Consider the following 20375-nt stretch of genomic DNA (forward strand, 5'->3'; position numbering starts at 1 on the left):
TGGCAACTGGAAGCCATTATGTTTTGTGAAACAAGCCAATCCTGAAGACAGATATCCTATGCTTTCCCTGCTCAGAGACATGAATAGAGTACCTGGAATAAAGTGTATTGAAGTGAAATACACATTTCGAAAATCAATGATGGATTTTAGCCCTTGTTTTTTTATTTAGGAACAGTATTTTGTTGCACATTGCTTTATTTTTTTCCACATAATATTTGTTGAAATATTTTACTTAGGGTAGCTTGAACTCTACGAGCATTAAGTGTACTAAAAAATGATCACTGTAAAAATTGAGACTGGGAATATGAGAGGAGGGGGAGGAAGGGTTGGAGCACGGGTGGGAGGGCGGATGGGGAAGTGCCACTATGTTCCTCTAATGATATAAAGGAAATATATGACACTTGAATAACTTAAATAAAATATATATTAAAAAACAAAGAAAACATAGTCCTCTGAATACACTTATCCTTAGAAGTGGTACAATGGAAATTTTAATACATTGAAAATATGAGATGGGTATACAAATAAAAATGGAATAACATGTCACAATGATGGTAATTTTTATTTATGGAGGGAAGTATTAGGAGATACAAGTCTGTAGATACATTCTGTGATATATCTTAATTTATGGTATATTTGAAAGGTTACTTTGGATGCATAATTTATCTAAAACTCATTTCTTCTCATTTCCAAGAGCAATGTATTGTTGACAAGGGTGAGGGAAAATAAAATGATTCAGTGTGTTTTTGCCACCAGGGAATATTTCTGAAATAACAAGTTCATAGTAAAATTTGTGTTTGTTTTTTATTAATTTGTGGCTGGGCCCTACCTGAAAGAGATTTTCTTTACATGCATACATATAGCTTATTCGGCATTGTGAATTAACTTTTCTGTCAGGGCTATGGTGATGTCAGGAGGAGACCAAAAAGGTTGTGTTACTTGGAACTTATTCCTTTCCTCAAATTACTCCCCCATTTAAGACAAAATTTGGAAATCAAACGATTATTGATTTCAATTATTTATCATTTATTTCATAGCTAATTTAATGACATTTTAAACATAAATTATTTTCACATAAATTGTTTTAATGTTCCTCTGAGGGCATTTTCATTATAAAGGAGATGCTATCATTTGTATTTGATAGTGAAATGCACTTTATCATGCAAAATATTGAGTATGAGGCAAATGAGCAAATTGAGAAAATAAGTCACTGGACATAAATTTATGAAGACTCCTCTTTGAATAAAAACATTAGAAATAATTGTTTAAAACCACTAGAGTATAAAGTTATAAAGACAAAATGCTCTAAATAAGAGTTGTACACAAATCATTATGATATAGCATATAATGCAGGTAAATGTATATAATAATTTAAACATGTTTGAATATCAATAAAAACCTGCAGAATAAAAATAAACCCAAACAGAAGATTGAGATATGTAAAAGTAAGAGAACTATTATTGATTTAATTTTTTTTTGCTTTTTTTTTTTTTTTCCTGACAGGCAGAGTGGACAGTGAGAGAGAGAGAGAGAGAGAGAAAAAGGTCTTCCTTTTCTGTTGGTTCACCTCCCAATGGCCGCTGTGGCAGGTGCACTGCAGCCGGCGCACTGCGCTGATCCGAAGCCAAGAGCCAGGTGCTTCTCCTGGTCTCCCATGAGGGTGCAGGGCCCAAGGACTTGGGCCATTCTCCACTGCACGCCTGGGCCATAGCAGAGAGCTGGCCTGGAAGAGGAGCAATCAGGACTAGAATTGGTACCCAAATGGGATGCTGGCGCCGCAGGTGGAGGATTAGCCTATTGAGCCGCAGTGTCGGCCATAAATTTTATAACCCCAAATGGTGCTCTCAAATAAAGAAAAATTACACTATTCACAAAGAATTTTAGTGACAATTGATTTTGTGTCAACTATAAACTAAAATAAAATATAATTTAAAAATGCTAGTTTTAAGAGGATTGCAGGTAACTTGCAGTTAAATCAATTAAAATATTGAATATAAGACTGTGGCTTCATATTATCCTACGTTGACATCATAAGCACATCTTTGTTATATTAGAAATTTGGAAATATGTACCAGTAGGTAGTGACATAAAAAATCTCAGTAAATGCAATGCAAAGCAATGTATTTTCTTCTGCAATTGTGAAAGTCAAAACCAAATAATACCACAATTGATAAACATTTATTTTATTGTTAGGCAAGAAAAGAGAAATGAACTTCATCTCACAATTCTTGGAGTTAAGGAGAAAGAAACATTGATTTTCTAATTTTAATATTTCATTGAATACCAACTGCATTTAAAAATACATACTTTTTGAGAAAATTGTATCTGCTTTTCGACAATTCCTTTTGAAAATTAAAGTACATTTTAATACTGTATTCTGACATAAATCTTTTGTCTCTAAAGTGTCCTAATCTTCAAATTATGTTTTTCAAATTGAGTATGAGAAAGAAAACCCTTTATTTATTTCAGGAGATGGGGAAATGATAATACCTACACATGTATTTAAATATAATCACTGATTGTTAAATTACTTTTAAAAACAACATAAGGAGTCCAGTCACTAGATAACTAAGTACTTAGAAGAACAATAACTTCAGCAAATAAATATTTGCAGTCCCTTCATCTTGCTATTTAAAAACAATTCATACCTTTTAGGTGTGCTATCTTTTATGTGTTTTGACCTTATCTGGCGTTAAATTACTTAGGTAAAATTAATATTTTATAAGAAATTCAAGATGGTGTTTCAAAGATACTTATAAGCATCAAGCTCTGAACAACGTTAAAGTAAACCAGAAGAGTACCTGACATGGCAAATCGAGACCTCTCATTTCTTCTGCACCATCAGTGGTCAGCGGAAAGCATAGAGAACTCAATGACAGACGTGCACAGTTTGCTATGATTGTGCTGGGAAAGTCAAGCGGAATTTCACTCTGCCCTGAAACATTGTGAATACGTAGCTCTGTATGAAACATTTTTTTTTTACCTCTGTCTTGTGTCCACCCTGTGCTTCACACATGGCCTACTGAGAACAATTTATGGATTTTCTTCACTTTAGGAGACTTTCCCCAAGGAGATGCAAACAATTTGTTGATTGTCCCTAAAGCATTTGAGTGCATAATAGACTGCCTAGAGACTGTGTGTTAATTGTCAAGGGCAATGCATATTTACCAGTGTGCACACTAGGATTCTTCAGATAAACGGAATAGGATGATGGGTAGATGGGTAGATATTATGAGGAACTGGCACATGTAATCATGTAGGCTGAGAAGTCCTGTGATTTGCATTCTTTAAACTCTGAGTCTTCATTGTAGCTGAGGGCAAACCTGAGCTTTAGAAGAGAGGAAGACAATGATGCAGGCCAAAATACAAATTCCTAGGATGCAAACCCAGGAGGCCAGTATCTGATAGCAGGGGAAGATGAATGCAACCTCCAGCATGGGGCACATTCACCTATCTCTGGCTTTTTATTCAGTCCAGGACCACTTTGGATTGGATTGATGCCACATCACCAATGAGAGTGACTTCCTTTACTCAGTCATTCAGATTCTAATCTTTGTCAGAAACATGCTCAGTGGAACACCCAGAAAGGACTTTGACCATCCTCTGGCCAACGTAGAGCCCAGAGTTGACACACATGCGTGTCCATCACTAGTCCACCCTTTGTTAACCTGGTACTCACCTCATCTCCTAAGCCAGATTTAATCTCCAGATAAAGACAATAACAATGTTATAGTCCTGCCTTATGTGAATCAGTTGTACCGCAAGCAAATGAAAACTCACTGATCCCTTTTCCAGAAGAGGAAGTATATTAGATGATGAATGTTAACTCTTCTCTTAATATCCTGACATTCCTTCTACGATGCAAAGTTAATTATATTTAAATGCTTATATAAAGTTAATATTTCTTGTGTTAAGTTGTTAGGGACTAAAGAAACAGAAACTATATTTGCTTAATAAGCATAGACAATATTTGTTACAAAATAAAGAGGTAATACTTAAGACATTTACAATCCTCAGTGCTTGAAGAGAATACTTGATAGGAGCTAGTATTTATAAGTGTTTTCTTCTACTACACCTTTTGTATTCCTTTTGCCTTAAAAAATGCCCCAGCTGGTCACGGTGTCATTCCCTGGTGCAGTGAACAATCGTTGATTGGCTACTAACAATCGTTGATTGGCTACTAACAAGACATGCTGAAACATAAGATTAAAAAAGATACTGAGCAAAGGAATTGCTGGTCAAATTCCACATGCTAATTCCATACAACTGAAATTAAAATGAATTAACAAAATTTAAATGTAAGAAACATGGAAGCAGCAAGTAACCATAGGAGAAAATCCAATTCAGATTTTTGAATACATATCACAACATATGTAGTTTTCAGTAAAAGCCAGTGAGTCACAAAAAACAGAAAATGGAAAGAGTGAAGCCTGGTTTGAGGTGGGAAGTTTGTAGTGAGTGGGAACTGTCTGTGTGTCCAGATGCTGAATTTAGCAGGAAGGCACATCAATGAAACAGTGAATAGTATTTCAAAAGATAGAAAAGTATCATATTTAAAGTACTTTAGGAAATAAATAAAAAGTAGGAATCATCAATAAAGAAATTGATTCTATTAAAATAGAAATTTTAGAGTGGAGAATGATAGCAACAAGTTAGGATAAATGATTTTCATGATTTTTTAAAGATTTATTTTATTTTTTTGAAAGACAGAGTTACAGAGAGAGGTAGAGATAGAGAGAGAGGTCTTTCATCCACTGATTCACACCCCAGATGGCCACAACGGCTGGAGCTGCACCTATCTGAAGCCAGGAGCCAGGAGCTTCTTCCAGGTTTCCCATGTGAGTGCAGGGGCCCAGGGTTTTGGGCCATCTTCCACTGGTATCCCAGGCCACGGCAGGGAGCTGGATTGGAAGCAGAGCAGCCAGGACAACAACCGGTGCCCATATGGGATGCCAGTGCTTCAGTACAGGGCTTTAACCCACTGTGCCACAGCGCCGGCCCCATTTTCATGATTTAGCAGATATGGTTCAACCAGAAAAACTGCTTATGGTAAAGAAAATAACTGTATTTAAAGTGCAATGTTAGCCGGCGCCGTGGCTCAATAGGCTAATCCTCCACCTTGCGGCGCCGGCACACCGGGTTCTAGTCCCGGTTGGGGCGCCGGATTCTGTCCCGGTTGCCCCTCTTCCAGGCCAGCTCTCTGCTATGGCCAGGGAGTGCAGTGGAGGATGGCCCAGGTGCTTGGGCCCTGCACCCCATGGGAGACCAGGAAAAGCACCTGGCTCCTGGCTCCTGCCAGGATCAGCGCAGTGCGCCGGCTGCAGCGGCGGCCATTGGAGGGTGAACCAACGGCAAAAGGAAGACCTTTCTCTCTCTGTCTCTCTCTCTCACTGTCCACTCTGCCTGTCAAAAAAAAAAAAAAAAAAATAAAAAAAAAAAAAAAAATAAAGTGCAATGCAGTCAGCGCCGCGTCTCAAAAGGCTAATCCTCCACCTCCGGCGCTGGCACCCCTGGTTCTAATCCCAGTTGTGGTGCCGGATTCTGTCCCAGTTGCTCCTCTTCCAGTCCAGCTTTCTGCTGTGGCCTGGGAGTGCAGTGGAGGATGGCCCAAGTGCTTGGGCCCTGCACCGTCATGGGAGACCAGGAGAAGCACCTGGCTCCTGGCTTCAGATCAGTGCAGTGTGCCGGCCACAGCGGCCATTGGGGGTTGAACCAATGGAAAAGGAAGACCTTTTTCTCTGTCTCTCTCTCTCACTGTCTACTCTGCCTGTCAATAAATAAATAAATAAATAAGTAATTAAATAAAGTGCAATACTTATTTACCTCATTATATCTGACTAATCCTTGATGAAAAATTCACATTATTACACCCATTTTACACAAAAGAAAAATGGCAGAAAAGTGTCAGGCTGCTGATCTGAGTTGGCTTTCAAATCCATATATTTCTGACTTGGGAGTCCACACCTAATCATTTTGCTCTCAATAACATCCACATTTATTCAATGCTTGGAAAAATAATTTATTCCAAGATCTTTTCATTATATGACTTTATAAGTAACTTTGTCTCTCATTCATAACATTACATGATCAAATGGGATGAATGGCCAATAGTTTTATGATACATTAAAATGAGTAAAATCAATATTCCCTAGGGCAGATGTGAGTGCAGTGGTTAAACACAGTTTAGGATGCCTACATAGCAAATCAGAATGCCTGGATTCAAGTACTGACTTTGTTTCTGATTCCAGCTTCCTATTAATATGTATGCTTGAAGGCAGCAGGTGAAAATTCAAGGAGTTGAATCCCTGTCACCCACATGGGAGACAGATTGAGTTCTAGGCTCTTTGCTTCATGTTGGCTGTTGCAGATATTTGCAGAGTGAACCAGTGATGGAACGTTTTTATCTGTGTCTCTTCCTGCCCTCCACTTGAAACTGCTACTATGTCTTGGGATTTCAAATAATTTGAAAATAATACATAAAATCCATTATAATATAACTTCCCCAAAGATTTAAAAATGCATTTATTTGGAACCGACACTGTGGTGCAATGGATTAAAACCCCAGCCTGCAGCACCAGCATCCCATGTGGGCGCAGGTTAGTACCCCAGCTGTTCCTCTTCGGATCCAGCTCTCTGTTATGGCCTAGGAAAGCAATGGGGTATGGCCCAACCCACGTGGGAGACCCAGAAGAGGCTCCTGGTTTTGGTTCAGCTCAGCTCTGGTCATTGCAGTCATTTTGCAGAGTGAACCAGCAGAATGGAAGACCTCTTTCTCTCTGGCTCTACCTCTCTCTGTAAATCTTTCAAATAAATAAAATAATTCTTTAAAAAATACACTTGTTTATATCAGGTTGTTTTTCTTGCAATGCTTTTATCTTTCTTAAAAATTGAAGATGTGGGTAATATTTTATTATATCTTACATATTAATTTTTATTCTGTCATAGAAGTTCAATATCTCTTTAAATTATTTTTAAGTTATACAAGTCTCATGCATTTTATATATACAAACTTAGGTACATAGTGATTATTCCCACCCTACTCTTCCTCCCACTGTTACTTCCATCTTTCTTCCTCTTCCCTCTCCTATTCCAATTCTTAATATTCAAATATCTCTTTTCAGTTCACTTCATGCTCATAAAATTAATCCTACCTTATGTAAAGAGTTAAAAAAAAATGGTTCCTCAACATTCTAGACAAGGGCTTTTCTAAATCATTGCATCTCAAAATGTCAATTTCACTCCTTTAAGTTACTTGTTAGGTACTCTATTAGTTACCATATATCAGAAAGAACAAATAGTACTTATCTTTTTGGTATTGGTTTATTTCACTAAGTATAATTATGTCCAGTTGCATCTATTTTGTTGCAAATGACAAAATTTCATTTTTTACCACTGTATAGTATTCCATATTGTATATATATATATATATATTATATATATATATATAATATTTTCTTTATCCAGTCTTCAGCTGAAAGAAACTTGGGTTGATTCCATATTTTAGCTATTGTGAGTTGAGCTGCTATAAACATGGGTGTACATATCACTCTTTCATTTGCTGATCTCTTTTCTTCTGGGTAAGTTCCCAGGAGTGAGGTGTTAGATCATATGTTTATGTCTATATTCAGATCGTTGAGGTATCTCCAAACTGTCTTCTACAGTGGCTGTACCAGTTTACATTCCCAGCAACAATGGATTAGGGTACCTAATAATTTGGGTTTTTTTGTTGTTGTTTTCTATACAAAAGCCATTCTAACTGGGGTGAGGGGAAACCTCATTGCACTAGCAATCCTGATTGCAAGTGATCCTGAGCATTTTTCAAGTGTCTGTTGGCCATTTGAATTTCCTCTCTTGAAAAATGCCTTTTCAAATCCTTTGAATACTCCTTAACTGTATTGTTTGTCTTATTGTTGTTGTGTTTATTGAGTTCTTTATAGATTCTGGACATTAATCATGTATCAGTTGCATAGTTTGGAAATATTTTCTCCCAATCTGTTGGTTGCCTCATCACTTTTTAGAGTGCTATTTTTTTTTGAGTGCAGGAGCTTCTCTGTTTGAGATAATGCCATTTCTCAATTTTGGCTTTGATTTTCTATGCTTTTGGGTTTTTTCCATGAAGTCATTGCCTATGTCAATGTCTTGTAGGGTTTCCATAATGTTCTCTGGTAATTTGTTGGTATCAGGTCATAGATTTAGGTCTTCATGCATTATGAGTACACTTTTATGTAACATGCAAGGTAGGGATCTTATTGCATACTTCTGTGTGGGGAAATCCAGTTTTAACAGCATCATTTATTAAAGAAATTGCTCTTATTCCAGGGATTGATTTTAGCTCCTTTGTCAAAGATAAGTTGGGTATAGATGCTTGGACTGATTTCTGGAGTTTCTATTCTGTTTCTTTTTTCTATACATCTTTTGTTTTTGCTAGTATCAGCCTGTTTTGATTATAAGTGCATGTAGTAAGTTTTGAGAACTTGTGTTGTGATGCCCCAGCTTTGTTTTTGTTGTTTAGGATTGCTTTAGCAATTTGGGGTCTCTTGTGTTTCCATGTTAATTTTAGCATCATTTTTCTAGATCTGAGAAGAATGTCATTGGTATTTTGATTGGGATCACATTGAATCTGTACATTGCTTTTGGTAGTATGGACATTTTGATGATATTGATTCTTCCAATCCATGAACATGGAAGATTTTTTCCATTGTTTTGTGTTTCTATTATTTTTTTTCTCTAATGTTTTTAATTTTCATTGCAGATATCTTTAACCTCCTTAGTTAAATTTATTTCTAGGTTTTCTTTTGCAGTGATTGTGAATGGGATTGATGTTTTTTCTCAGCCATCACATTGTCTGTGTAGATAAAAGCTATTGATTTTTGTCTGTTGATTTTGTATACTTCTACTTTACCAAACTTTTTTATGAGTTCCAATAATCTCTTAATTCAGTTTTTTGAATCCCCTATACATAGTTTTATGTCATCTGCAAATAGGGATAATATGATTTCCTCCTTCCCAATTTGTATCTGTTTGATATCATTTCCTTGCCTAATGGCTCTGCCTAAAACTTCCAGACTATATTGAATAGCAATGGTGAAAATGAGCATCCTTGTCTGGTTCTGGATCTTACTAGGAATGCTTCCAACTATTTCTTATTCAATGTGATGCTGGCTGTGAATTTGTCATAGATTGCCTTGATAGTGTTGAGGAATTTTCTTTATATACACGATTTGCTTAAGGTTTTCATCATGAAAGGATGTTGTATTTTATGAATTGCTTTCTCTGAATTGATTGAGATAATCATATAGTTTTTGTTCTCAGTTTTTTTAATTTGATGTATCACATTTATTGATTTGGAAATGTGAAAGCATCCTTGCACTCCAGGGCTAAATCCCACTTGTCTCAAGTGAAAGATCTTTCTTTCTCATGTGTTGTAGAATTTGATTGGCCAGTATTTTTTTTTAACTTTTATTTAATGAATATAAATTTCCAAAGTACAGCTTATGGATTACAATGGCTTCCCCCCCCATAACATCCCTCCCACCCGCAACCCTCCCCTCTCCCAATCCCTCTCCCCTTCCATTCACATCAAGATTCATTTTCGTTTCTCTTTATATACAGAAGATAAGTTTAGCATACATTAAGTAAAGATTTCAACAGTTTGCTCCCACACAGAAACATAAAGTGCAAAATACTGTTTGAGTACTAGTTATAGCATTAAATCTCAATGTACAGCACACTAAGGACAAAGATCCTACACGAGGAGTAAGTGCACAGTGACTCCTGTTGTTGACTTAACAAAGTGACACTCTTGTTTATGGCCTCAGTAATCACCCTAGGCTCTTGTCATGAGCTGCCAAGGCTATGGAAGCCCCCTGAGTTCACCGACTCTGATCATATTTAGACAAGGCCATGGTCAAAGTGAAAGTTCTCTCCTCCCTTCAGAGAAAGGTACCTCCTTCTTTGATGACCCATTCTTTCCACTGGGATCTCACATCTCACTCGCGGAGATCTTTCATTTAGGTTTTTTTTTTTTTTTTTTTTCCCCAGAGTGTCTTGGCTTTCCATGCCTGAAATACTCTCATGGGCTTTTTAGCCAGATCCGCATGCCTTAAGGACTGATTCTGAGGCCAGAGTGCTGTTTAGGACATCTGCCATTCTATGGGTCTGCTGTGTATCTCACATCCCATGTTGGATCATTCTCTCCCTTTTTGATTCTATCAGCTAGTATTTGCAGACACTATTCTTGTTTATGTGATCCCTTTGGTTCTTAGTCCTTTCATTATGATCAATTGTGAACAGAAATTGATCACTGGGACTCGTGAGATGGCATTGGTACATGCCACCTTGATGGGATTGAATTGGAATCCCCTGGTATATTTCTAACTCTACCGTTTGAGGTAAGTCAGCTTGAGCATGTCCCAAATTGCACATCTCTTCCCTCTCTTATTCCCACTCTTATATTTAACAGTGATCACTTTTCAGTTAAGTTTCAGCACTTAAGAAGAATTGTGTATTGATTACAGTATTCAACCAAAAGTATTAAGTAGAACAGACAAACAAAAATACTAAGAGGGATAATATATTAAGTTGCTCATCAACAGTCAGGTTGAGGGCTGATCAAGTCACTGTTTCTCATAGTGTTCATTTCACTTTAACAGGTTTCCTTTTTGGTGCTCAGTTAGAGAAACTTCAATGCACTGATAACAACAATGTGTATTCTGCTACTGTTAGGTCCATTTTGTCCATACTTTCATTTAACTCTGTTATTTCTCTGTTGATTTTCTATCTGATTAATCTGTTCATTGAGGAAAGTTGGGTGATAAAGTCCCCCATTACTATTGTATTGGAGTGTATGTCTCCTTTTACCCACTAACTTAATTTTTCAAATAGCCAGGCTCCCTGTAGTTGGGTTCTAATACATTTATTATAGACATATGTTCATTTTTTGAATTGACACCTTTATAATTAAATAGTTCCCTTTTATGTGCCTTTAACAGTTTTAGGTTAAAGTCCATTTTGGCTGATATTAAGAGTGGATACAGCAGCTCTTTTTTTTTTTTCCTTTCCATTAGCATGGGATATCTTTTTTTGTCCTTTCAGTTTCAATCTACTTGTATCTGTAGTTGAGTTGTGTTTCTTCTACGTAGCATTAGATGAGTCTTGGCTCTTAATTCAATCAGCCAGTGTGTATCTTTTAATTGGAGAGTTGAGACTATTTACATTCAAGATTCCTACTGATAAGTAATGACTTGGCCTTGCTTTTTTCCATCAACATTTGTGTTTTTTACTTTGGGTTTCTTTTGTACTTTTAGTGGGAGATTTTCTGCCTTCACATTCTTTCATAATGATGACTATTGTTTTGTGCTACTGTGTGTAACACATCCTTAACCATCTTTTGTAAAGCTGAATGTGTAGTGACAAATTCTTTTAATTTCTGTTATGGAAGGTTTTAATTTCACCTTCATTCATAATGAGATCTTTGCTGGGTATAGTATTCTAGGTTGGCAGTTTACTCTCTTACTTGTACTATGTTTATCTATTCTTTAAAAAAAAAAAACTTTTATTTAATAAATATAAATTTGCACAGTAAAACTTTTGAATTAGAGCAGCTTTCCCCTCCCATAACCTCACTCTCACCCACAACCATCCCATCTCCCACTCCGTCTCCCATCTAATTCTTCATCAAGCTTCATTTTCTATTATCTTTATATACTGAAGATCAACTTAGTATATACTACATGAAGATTTCAACAGACTGCACCCACAAAGACACACAAAGTATAGAGTACTGTTTGGGTAGTAGTTTTACCATTAATTTGCATAGTACAACACATGAAGGACAGAGGTCCTACATGGGGAGCAGGTGCACAGTGACTCCTGTTGTTGATTTAACAATTGACACTCTTATTTTTGATGGCAGTAATCACCCCAGCTCTTGTCATGAGCTGCCAAGGCTATGGAAGCCTCTTGAGTTTACCAACTCCGATCTTATTTAGACAAAGCCCTAGTCAAAGTGGAAGTTCTCTCCTCCCTTCAGAGAAAGGTACCTCCTTCTTTGATGGCCCGTTCTTTCCACTGGGATCTCACTCACAGAGATCTTTCATTTCTAATCTGTATGGTTTCTGTTGAAAACTCAGCTGTGAGTTTAATTAGAGATCCTCTGAAAGTAATCTGGTACTTCTCTCATGCACATTTTAGAATCATTTTTTTGATTTACTGTTGAAAGTTTTACTACAATATGTTGTGGTGAAAATCTTTTCTGGTCTTGTCTGCCGCGAGCGTCTCGGGGAGTCTGGCCAGCAGACTCAACCCAGGGCCCACGACGACGGTATCTCGGGCGAGAAAAGAATGAACGACGTTTATCGGTCTTCAGTAGACTTTTTATTAGAGAAAGAAAATGTGACAGAGGTAAAGAGGAAGGAGGAAAGGAGGAGAGAAAGAGAGCTTCCTCCTTATACCCGCGGCTTATATACACAATGTGACCAATCAGGAGCAAGCTAGAGTCCATGCATCAGGCACACCAATCCCGTCTCTGTTCACGTGAAGGGCACGCGTCCTTCGGCCAATCAGGTGAGGTGTCACGCAGCAGGCAGGCAGGCAGACTCACTGCGGGGGTCCTGGCGCCATCTTGTTGTTTGCCGGAGGCGGAGAGCCCCGCCCGTAGGAAAGCCCCCCCCCCCCCCCCCCCCGTCAAAACCGAAACTAAAAACCTCCGCCTAGCGATACTGCCGTGGACTATTCCCCAACACTTGTCTAGTAGGAGTTCTACATGTTTTCTGTAATTGAACAACTCTTTGTTTCTCCAAATTGGGGAAGTTTTCTGTAATTATTTCACTAAATAGGCCTTCCAATCCATTCTTTGGTTTCCATTCCTTCAGGAAATCCTAAGACCAGAATGTTGGTTGTTTGATAGTATCCCATGAATCTCCAACACTGTGTTTAATTTTTTGAATTTCTTTTTTTTTTTTGGTCTGAATGAAAAATTTCCAACAATTTAACTTCTAGCTCAGGTGTTCTTTGCTCTGATTCACCAAATTGTTTTTTAAGGCTTTTCACTGCAATTTTTGTTTGATCTGTTGAATTCTTCATCTATACTATTTAATTTAAAATCTCAGTTTCATGGATAAAGTTTTCATTCATATCATATAGGGATTTCTTTAATTCATGAATTTGCTTCTGAGTAATTCTATGATTAATATCTTGAATTCTGTTTCAGTCATTTAATCAATCTTTTCCTCTTCACATTTTAATATTGAAGTATCTTTGTGTTCCCTAAGGTGTGGGTCATGTTGTCTTCCTTATTCTTGTTTCTTGAATTTCTGCATTTATTTTTGAGCATTTGTGGAGATATTTGTTGAGTTTTTCCTCTGATAGCTTCTATCTTCCAACTAATCTTCTGTGGCTTAGTGGAATGTCTGTTCCTTCATTGACACCCAGAGATATGTGCTGGGTATGGCCAGGGAGCTCTGGTCAGTGTTCTAGGTGGGGCAAGTATCCAAGGTAACACCCCACGATATGCGCAGTAGATCTCCTCTTTTTTTAATCAGCGAAGGTTTTTTTTTTTTTTTTTTTTTTTTTTTTTTTTTACATCTGTTGGTATATTCACACCCTCACCTCCTCTCTTCTTAGGTGATCAAAACCTGGGTGTTAGCCCACAATGGTTGCCATGCTCATCTGTGCTTCCATAAGTACTGCACAAAGGATTTGCACTGTCCTCAATGTGAACACAGATCCTGTTGCAATAACCCATCTCAGGTAATCAGGGAGCTCTGAGCCTATGGAGTTGCTTATAGTTATTGCCCTGAGACCCAACCACACTGCACTGTCATTTAGTCACAGTTCCCAAGGTTAACCATACAAAGCTTCCATATTCACAGTGTGCAGAGGATCCTCTCCACACCACGAGACTTTCCTGTCCACAGAGAAGTAGAGAAGTTCTCAGAGCCAGCTGCCTATGGGTGCTCCACTTACACAGTTTCAACCCCAGAGCCTGTGAGATGTTGAGACACTGGGCACACTTCACAGTTCTATGTCGGTGCCTAGCCCCTAGCAATTCTCCCAGCCAGTCTAGAAGTCAATGTGGAAAACAGATATTTCCCTCTGGTAAAAACCCTGTGTCACACATGTAAACAAGAGCCATGAGTCACAGGTCCCTGCCGTTTCACAATAGTGCTTTCTCGCTGCTGGTAGATAGGTGCTCTGACCCGAGTCACTTCATCAGCTACTGAAGTTATGGTGTCTGTCACATCTCCTACCTCTCTTCCCATTCTCACCCACACAGACAAAGTCCAATGTGAGATAATATGGTCAGGAATTTGCTATGATTTTGTTAACACATCGGTGTGTGTGAGGTTTAAGAAGACCAAGTAGAAGCCGGGACTTTCTTCCCTACTTTCTAGTAAAGAAACTCCTCCCTCTTAATATATGATGTCATTGGAGGCCTGTATGGGTCCTAGAAGTCCAGCAGAACACAGAAGAGACATCTTTCTTTCTCCTTCTTTGCTAGAGTAGTACTTGAGCAGGGTATTTCCCAGTAGTAATGAGGTCATCACCAATGCAGCAATAGTGGAGACCATGTTGGTGCTGGGCCTCTCAGATCTGTTCAGATGTTTAAGGGCTTCTTCCCCAGCTTCAGCTGTTCATGAAGATCAGGTGAAGCATGTGGTAGTAAAGACTTAATTCCTCCTTTTCTACCAGAGATTATCAAAGAAATTCAGAAAAAAAAAAAAAAACAAATAATTCAATAATGTCTAGTCTCAGAATATAACACAAAATGTCCAGGTTTCTTCTAATGTGAAAGAATCTAATGATAAAGAACCACCTATTTTGTGATTATGTCTATTTGAAAATTTCAGAATTGGCAAATCCATAGAGACTCAAATATAGTTTGCTGATTTCCTCAGAGCTGAGTGCAAGAGGTATTGAGGAGCAATGAGGACCAATTGTCAATGCACCTGCTCCATCTTGGATCCATGAATTTGTTCTAAAATTGATTGTTGAGATATACACACCAATTTTGTGAATATGAAATCCAATGACTTGTAAAGTGAAAACAAATAAGTTACATGATCTGTGACTATACTTCAAACAAACTGGCATAAAATAAAACTGGAAAAAAGTAAATTTATAATCCTGATCTGAAATTATAGATCATTTACAAATAAACCATTCCACAGAAGTAAGAAACTATGGTCATTCCATAATTACTAAATTTATTGATTTATATTCAAAATACTTGAAAATTTAATGATTTGTTAAAAGGAAAGCCTTGAGAGTATTTATTAGTTTTAAATCAATTATTTTTAAAATAAATACATAAGTTTCATAGAGTTGATATCAGATACAATGGTCAAAAATTACATGATGAGATGAGCTTCTGTTTTTAGTTTGTTTTTTAAAATTTTTGTGTATTTGAAAGGCAGATTGATAGTGATGGAGAGATAAAAAGAGGGAGAGATGAGAGAGAGAGAAAGAGAGAGAATCTTCTATCCATTGATTCATTCTCCAAACGGTTGCAAAAACCAGTCCCCAAGTACTTGATCCAGAAAAGATGACTATTTAAAATGCTACAATTTTCTACAAAGGAATGAAAAACGCGTTTTTATTTTGTGCACCATAGTGTGGATGGTTTTTATTACTGTGAGTGGTAAATGAATATTAAGCTATCAATTATAGGAGTAAGTACAATTTCATATCTTATTATCTCATGTATTATATAAGGCTTCTTTGTTGAGATTTAATGAATATCATACAAATATTATATTTTATCATGGAGAAGCTTATGAATTTAAGGTTAATTGTAAATACAAGGTGACTTCTGCTCAGATATGACACAGTTGAGGTCAGAGGAGAAGGATCACATGCCCTTGTAAAGGCTTTACTGCTCCTTCTCCAAGGGCGGAATGCTAAAATTCTGAAGATTAAAATGTAGCTACACCTGTTTTTCGCCTGTGGAATCCTCTTTACTGCTTTTAGACCTTAAATAGTTCACTCTTTCTCAGGAGAATTCCCAATTTGTCATTCCTCATTCCTTTCCACTTGGTGGTACATCCCTCAATTGAGAAATCATGTGAAGACTCAGCTGGACACTTGGGAATATGGAGATGGTTTTAGGTCATGGCATTTTTTCAAATTGCAGAGGAATTGTAATCCTAAAGATGATAATATTTAACTTTCATGCTCAAATTCCTTTGTAACTATCCCTTTTCTCATTTTCAGGAATTCTTTCATGACAAATTATATAGATTAACTAGTAAAATTTATTTTCTTGAGGTTCATAGACATTTTTAGTTATATGATGTTCCTTTTCATCTGTCTGCTTATTGTTGTGGGTAACTTTGGATGTTTGCATTAGTCATAGTAATACTCAATATATGGTGCATCTTTGAGATATGTATTCTTTTTCACTCTAGCCTTCATGAAGCAAACAGTTTGGAACAATATGTTGTCCAGCCTTCACAAATGTTTGCCTTGTTTGTTCTCCATTGTTTCACTTAGAAAATATTTCACTATATGAGTAATGGTCTCCTCAGAAATGGTGCTTAATGAAAACTGTTTAATAAAAAGACAGTTTTCTAATATTAGAGTTGGGTGACTTTCATCTTTGTTACCTGAGAAGCTCAATAGTATAAGTACCAGTGTGTTTATTATTAAATTATTACCCCAAATAGTTGAAAAGCTCACATAAAATATTTCAGTTGCAAGAAGAAGATGATAAGGAATAAATTTAAACCTCACAGATATCTCATTTTGGGAAGGAGAATTTATTATTTTTCACCCTGGTAGTCTTCTTCCACTTAATCAACAGTAATAACCTGTAGCCTTTTTTTTTTCCAACTCTGCTTCTCTGTAATCTCCCTTTCCGAAAAGTGTTTGAATTTCTCTGGACAGAAATAATGGAAATAGTTGATTATTTCTTGTTTTGAACATTCTTGACTACTTAATGCTAATAATTACTCCACAATTTATTAAAAAAAAAAACTACTCAAACCATCTACATCTAACCAGTTTGTAATGATTTTCTATCTCAGCAAAGTCACTCATCTAAAAAGGACATAAGCATTTATTTTTGAGACTATTATTTAATTAATTATGTCTACTTAATTCATTTTTTATTTTAGCAAGGTATTAGGCATCTTTACTCTTATTTATTTTATATAGAGTATTAAATAGATAAATAAGATATGATTTCTATGTCTAGAGTATACATATAGTGATTACTACAACTGAATTAATTAACATAATTATTACCACTCTTATTTACCCTCTATGTAAGTGTGTGTGAAGATATGGGCAGGTAAGGATGCTTGAATGCTGCCATCTCAATAAAATTCAAGTAAAAATGCAGTGTTATGAACCATACTCACCACATCATACCTTTGATTTCCAGAACTTATTTGTATTAAAAACTAATCCCTGAGAGTCTCCTCTTCTATTCTGACACCTGCCAATGTGGGATTTTACTCTTTATCAATTCAGACTGTCATCAATGAAGAAAATAAGGTTAAGATATAATTTTGGGTAGTTGTTAACATTAAAATATCTGGAGCTAGGTAATCTGACTTTGAAAAACAGTTCTAATATCTAATATTTTGATTAACTGAATTTACTGGTGTGGTGATGACTAAATTAATGTAGACTAGAAGAATGTCTATAACAGAGTACCGAGTAAGTGTAAAACATCATTATTACCCTGTAGCTCCTGTAACTATCTTAAAGATTCATTTTATTTGCATAAACAATGTGATATTTATATTCATATAACTATGCACTATATGCTTCTATATATCAATCCAACTCCAACAAGAAGTATTCAATCAACTTTCATTGGCAGTATGTGGAATTTAATTTCATCATGGTGAACTAAGAAAATAGGATATTTTTTAAAATTAACAAATTTACATGGAATATTGTAGGAAGTTACATGGTACAACTATTTCCAGTGTTAGGCAAGATAATTGCACTTTAGCTAAACATCAGACCTCACTTGTGATAATGAAAGTCTGTAACCACCAAGAGACATTTCCAAAATCTAGAGTAGAAATATGGTATTGTACTGCATATGTGATTTTTCCTATTTTTGTCTCTCACATCCACAGCAATCAACTGATGCAGTTAAACTGGGAAAGTCAGTGAAAAGATAGTTCACTAACAACAATCATCAGAGGACAGTTCAGTGGGTGGCATAATAGGCTAAGGCTCGGCGGGCAGTGCTGGCATCCAGTGTAGGCACCAGTGCGTGGCCTGGCTGCTCCTCTTCTGATCCAGCTCTTTTCCTGGGAAAGCAGCGGAATATTGCCCAAGTGCTTGGGGTCCTGCACTCTTTGTGGGAAACCAAAAAAAGCTCCTGGCTCCTGGCTTTGGATCAGATCACTTTCTTTGTGTTTACAATTTTAAAGATTTTATTTATTTATTTATTTATTTGGGAAGTAATATTACAAAGAGAGAGAGGGAGAAACAGAGGATAAGATCTTCCATCCACTGGTTCACTCCCCAATGGCAGCAATGGCCAGAGGTGAGCCAAATCAAAGCCTTTGTTAAGGGAAAATTGGGTTCCAATGTTCGGAATAATTTTTAATTCAGTGCATTTACAAACATTCAAATCAACAACACAGGTCATGTAAATAACTGATTTGGGATACAATTCCAAATGCAGCAAAGAAATGCAGGAGAGTTAACATGGAAACAGTTGAAATCACAGAAGTCCTCATCATTTCATTCTGAGTTAACATAGTTCTTAATTCCCCCTCAGCAAACTCACTTTTCTTGCCCAGTTTCATTTGGTCTTTATCTGGGTGGCATGACCTAATGTTCTATAAAATTATCATTAAGAAAAAAAGGCAAATATTTTTATTATTTTGCTCATTCATCTATGAACAACAATGCAAAGACAACAGAAAACATATATTGAACCTATTTGTTCTTCTTACTGATTTTAGAGGCACACAGAGCTGAGATTGACACTCACAACCTAACTTACATAAATCATGTTGTATGCACACTTGAAGAAAAAATACTGCACACATTATTCCATGTCCTTTTTAGGGCACAAGTAACATCTTTGTTCCTTAAACTGTATATCAAAGGATTCAGCATGGGTATAATCAAGGTGTAAAATATGGAAGCCACTTTATCAGTGTTAAAAGAATGGGTAGATTTGGGTTGTGCATACATAAATATCAAAGTCCCATAGAATACGGTGACTACTGTCAGGTGAGATCCACAGGTGGAAAAAGCTTTGCGTCTGCCCTCAGCAGAGTTCATCCTGAGAATGGCTCTTAGGATCAGCAGGTAAGACCCAAGGACCACCAGCAGAGAAGAAATCAAGTCAACAGCTGCTATGATCAGAATGATCAACTCTATTTCGTGTGTATTTGAGCAGAGCAAAGATAGCAAGGGGAGACTATCACAGTAAAAATGACTAACGACATTGTCACCACAGAAGGGTAAATTAAAGATCTTTATGGTGATTAGAAGAGACACAAATGTGCAGTAGAGATAGGGGATTGCCACCAGTATGTGACATACCATTTCTGACATGATGACTGTGTAGAGCAGAGGGTTACAGATGGCCACATAACGATCATAAGACATTGCCGACAAAATAAAAAGTTCAGAACCAATGAATACAAGAAAGAAGACTAGCTGCGTAGCACAAAAATAATAGGATATTATGTTTTGCTCCACAACAAAATTTACTAACATTTTGGGTCCCACAGCTGTAGAGTAACCAAGATCTGTAATAGCCAGGTGTCTGAGAAAAAAGTACATGGGTGTTTGTAGCCTGCTGTCTATCTTGGTGAGGATGATCATACCCAGGTTACCCACTGCTGAGATCAGATAGATGATGAGGAACAATGCAAATAATGGGGCCTTCAGCTCAGGGCGATCTGTGATTCCCATCAGAATGAATTCCTTCACCACTGTGAGGTTGTGTTTTTCCATCCAGGTTAATCAGAAACCCTATTTCAGAGAAAGACATCATCATAATTAATAAGTTTTCTGTTTTGTTTAGTGGGAGATATTTTATGTCATAATAAATAAGATATCCCAAAACTTTCCATTTTATGATATTTGAAATTGGACCCATCTGTCACAGATAAGGATCTCTCTCTCTCTATCTCTATCTCTCTCTATCTCTCTCTCTATCCATATATACATATTAACTCAACTTGGGCTACTTTTACTCACAAAATAAAATTTCCAGTACCTAAAGACATTTTCTTTGTCACTTCTGAGAGATAGCTGTTGTTTATCTATCATTGTTAGAGAACATTTAAACTTCTAGAATCCTACTTTATCCAATGTCTGCATAAAAATAGCCACCCCAAAGTAACAATAGTGTTAAGATTGAAGAACAATGTTGAACAAATAAATAAGTG

The 20375-nt window shown here is 36.7% G+C and overlaps 1 protein-coding gene across 1 annotated transcript; it reads right to left on the minus strand.

The window, feature by feature from the left end:
• Positions 1-18978: 18978 nt before the first annotated feature.
• LOC100351471 (olfactory receptor 8K3-like) lies at positions 18979-19938 on the minus strand. The gene has a single exon (XM_002708944.4). It carries the CDS (start codon positions 19936-19938, stop codon positions 18979-18981), a length of 960 nt encoding a protein of 319 aa, XP_002708990.4.
• Positions 19939-20375: the final 437 nt, after the last annotated feature.

Source organism: Oryctolagus cuniculus, chromosome 1 (assembly GCF_051225735.1).
Source record: "Oryctolagus cuniculus isolate XC-2025 breed Fujian yellow rabbit chromosome 1, ASM5122573v1, whole genome shotgun sequence".
Classification (NCBI taxonomy): Eukaryota; Metazoa; Chordata; class Mammalia; order Lagomorpha; family Leporidae; genus Oryctolagus; species Oryctolagus cuniculus.

Coding starts and splice junctions, on each gene's coding strand:
- LOC100351471 (XM_002708944.4), bottom strand. CDS start 19,938: ATGGAAAAACACAACCTCACAGTGGTGAAGGAATTCATTCTGATGGGA.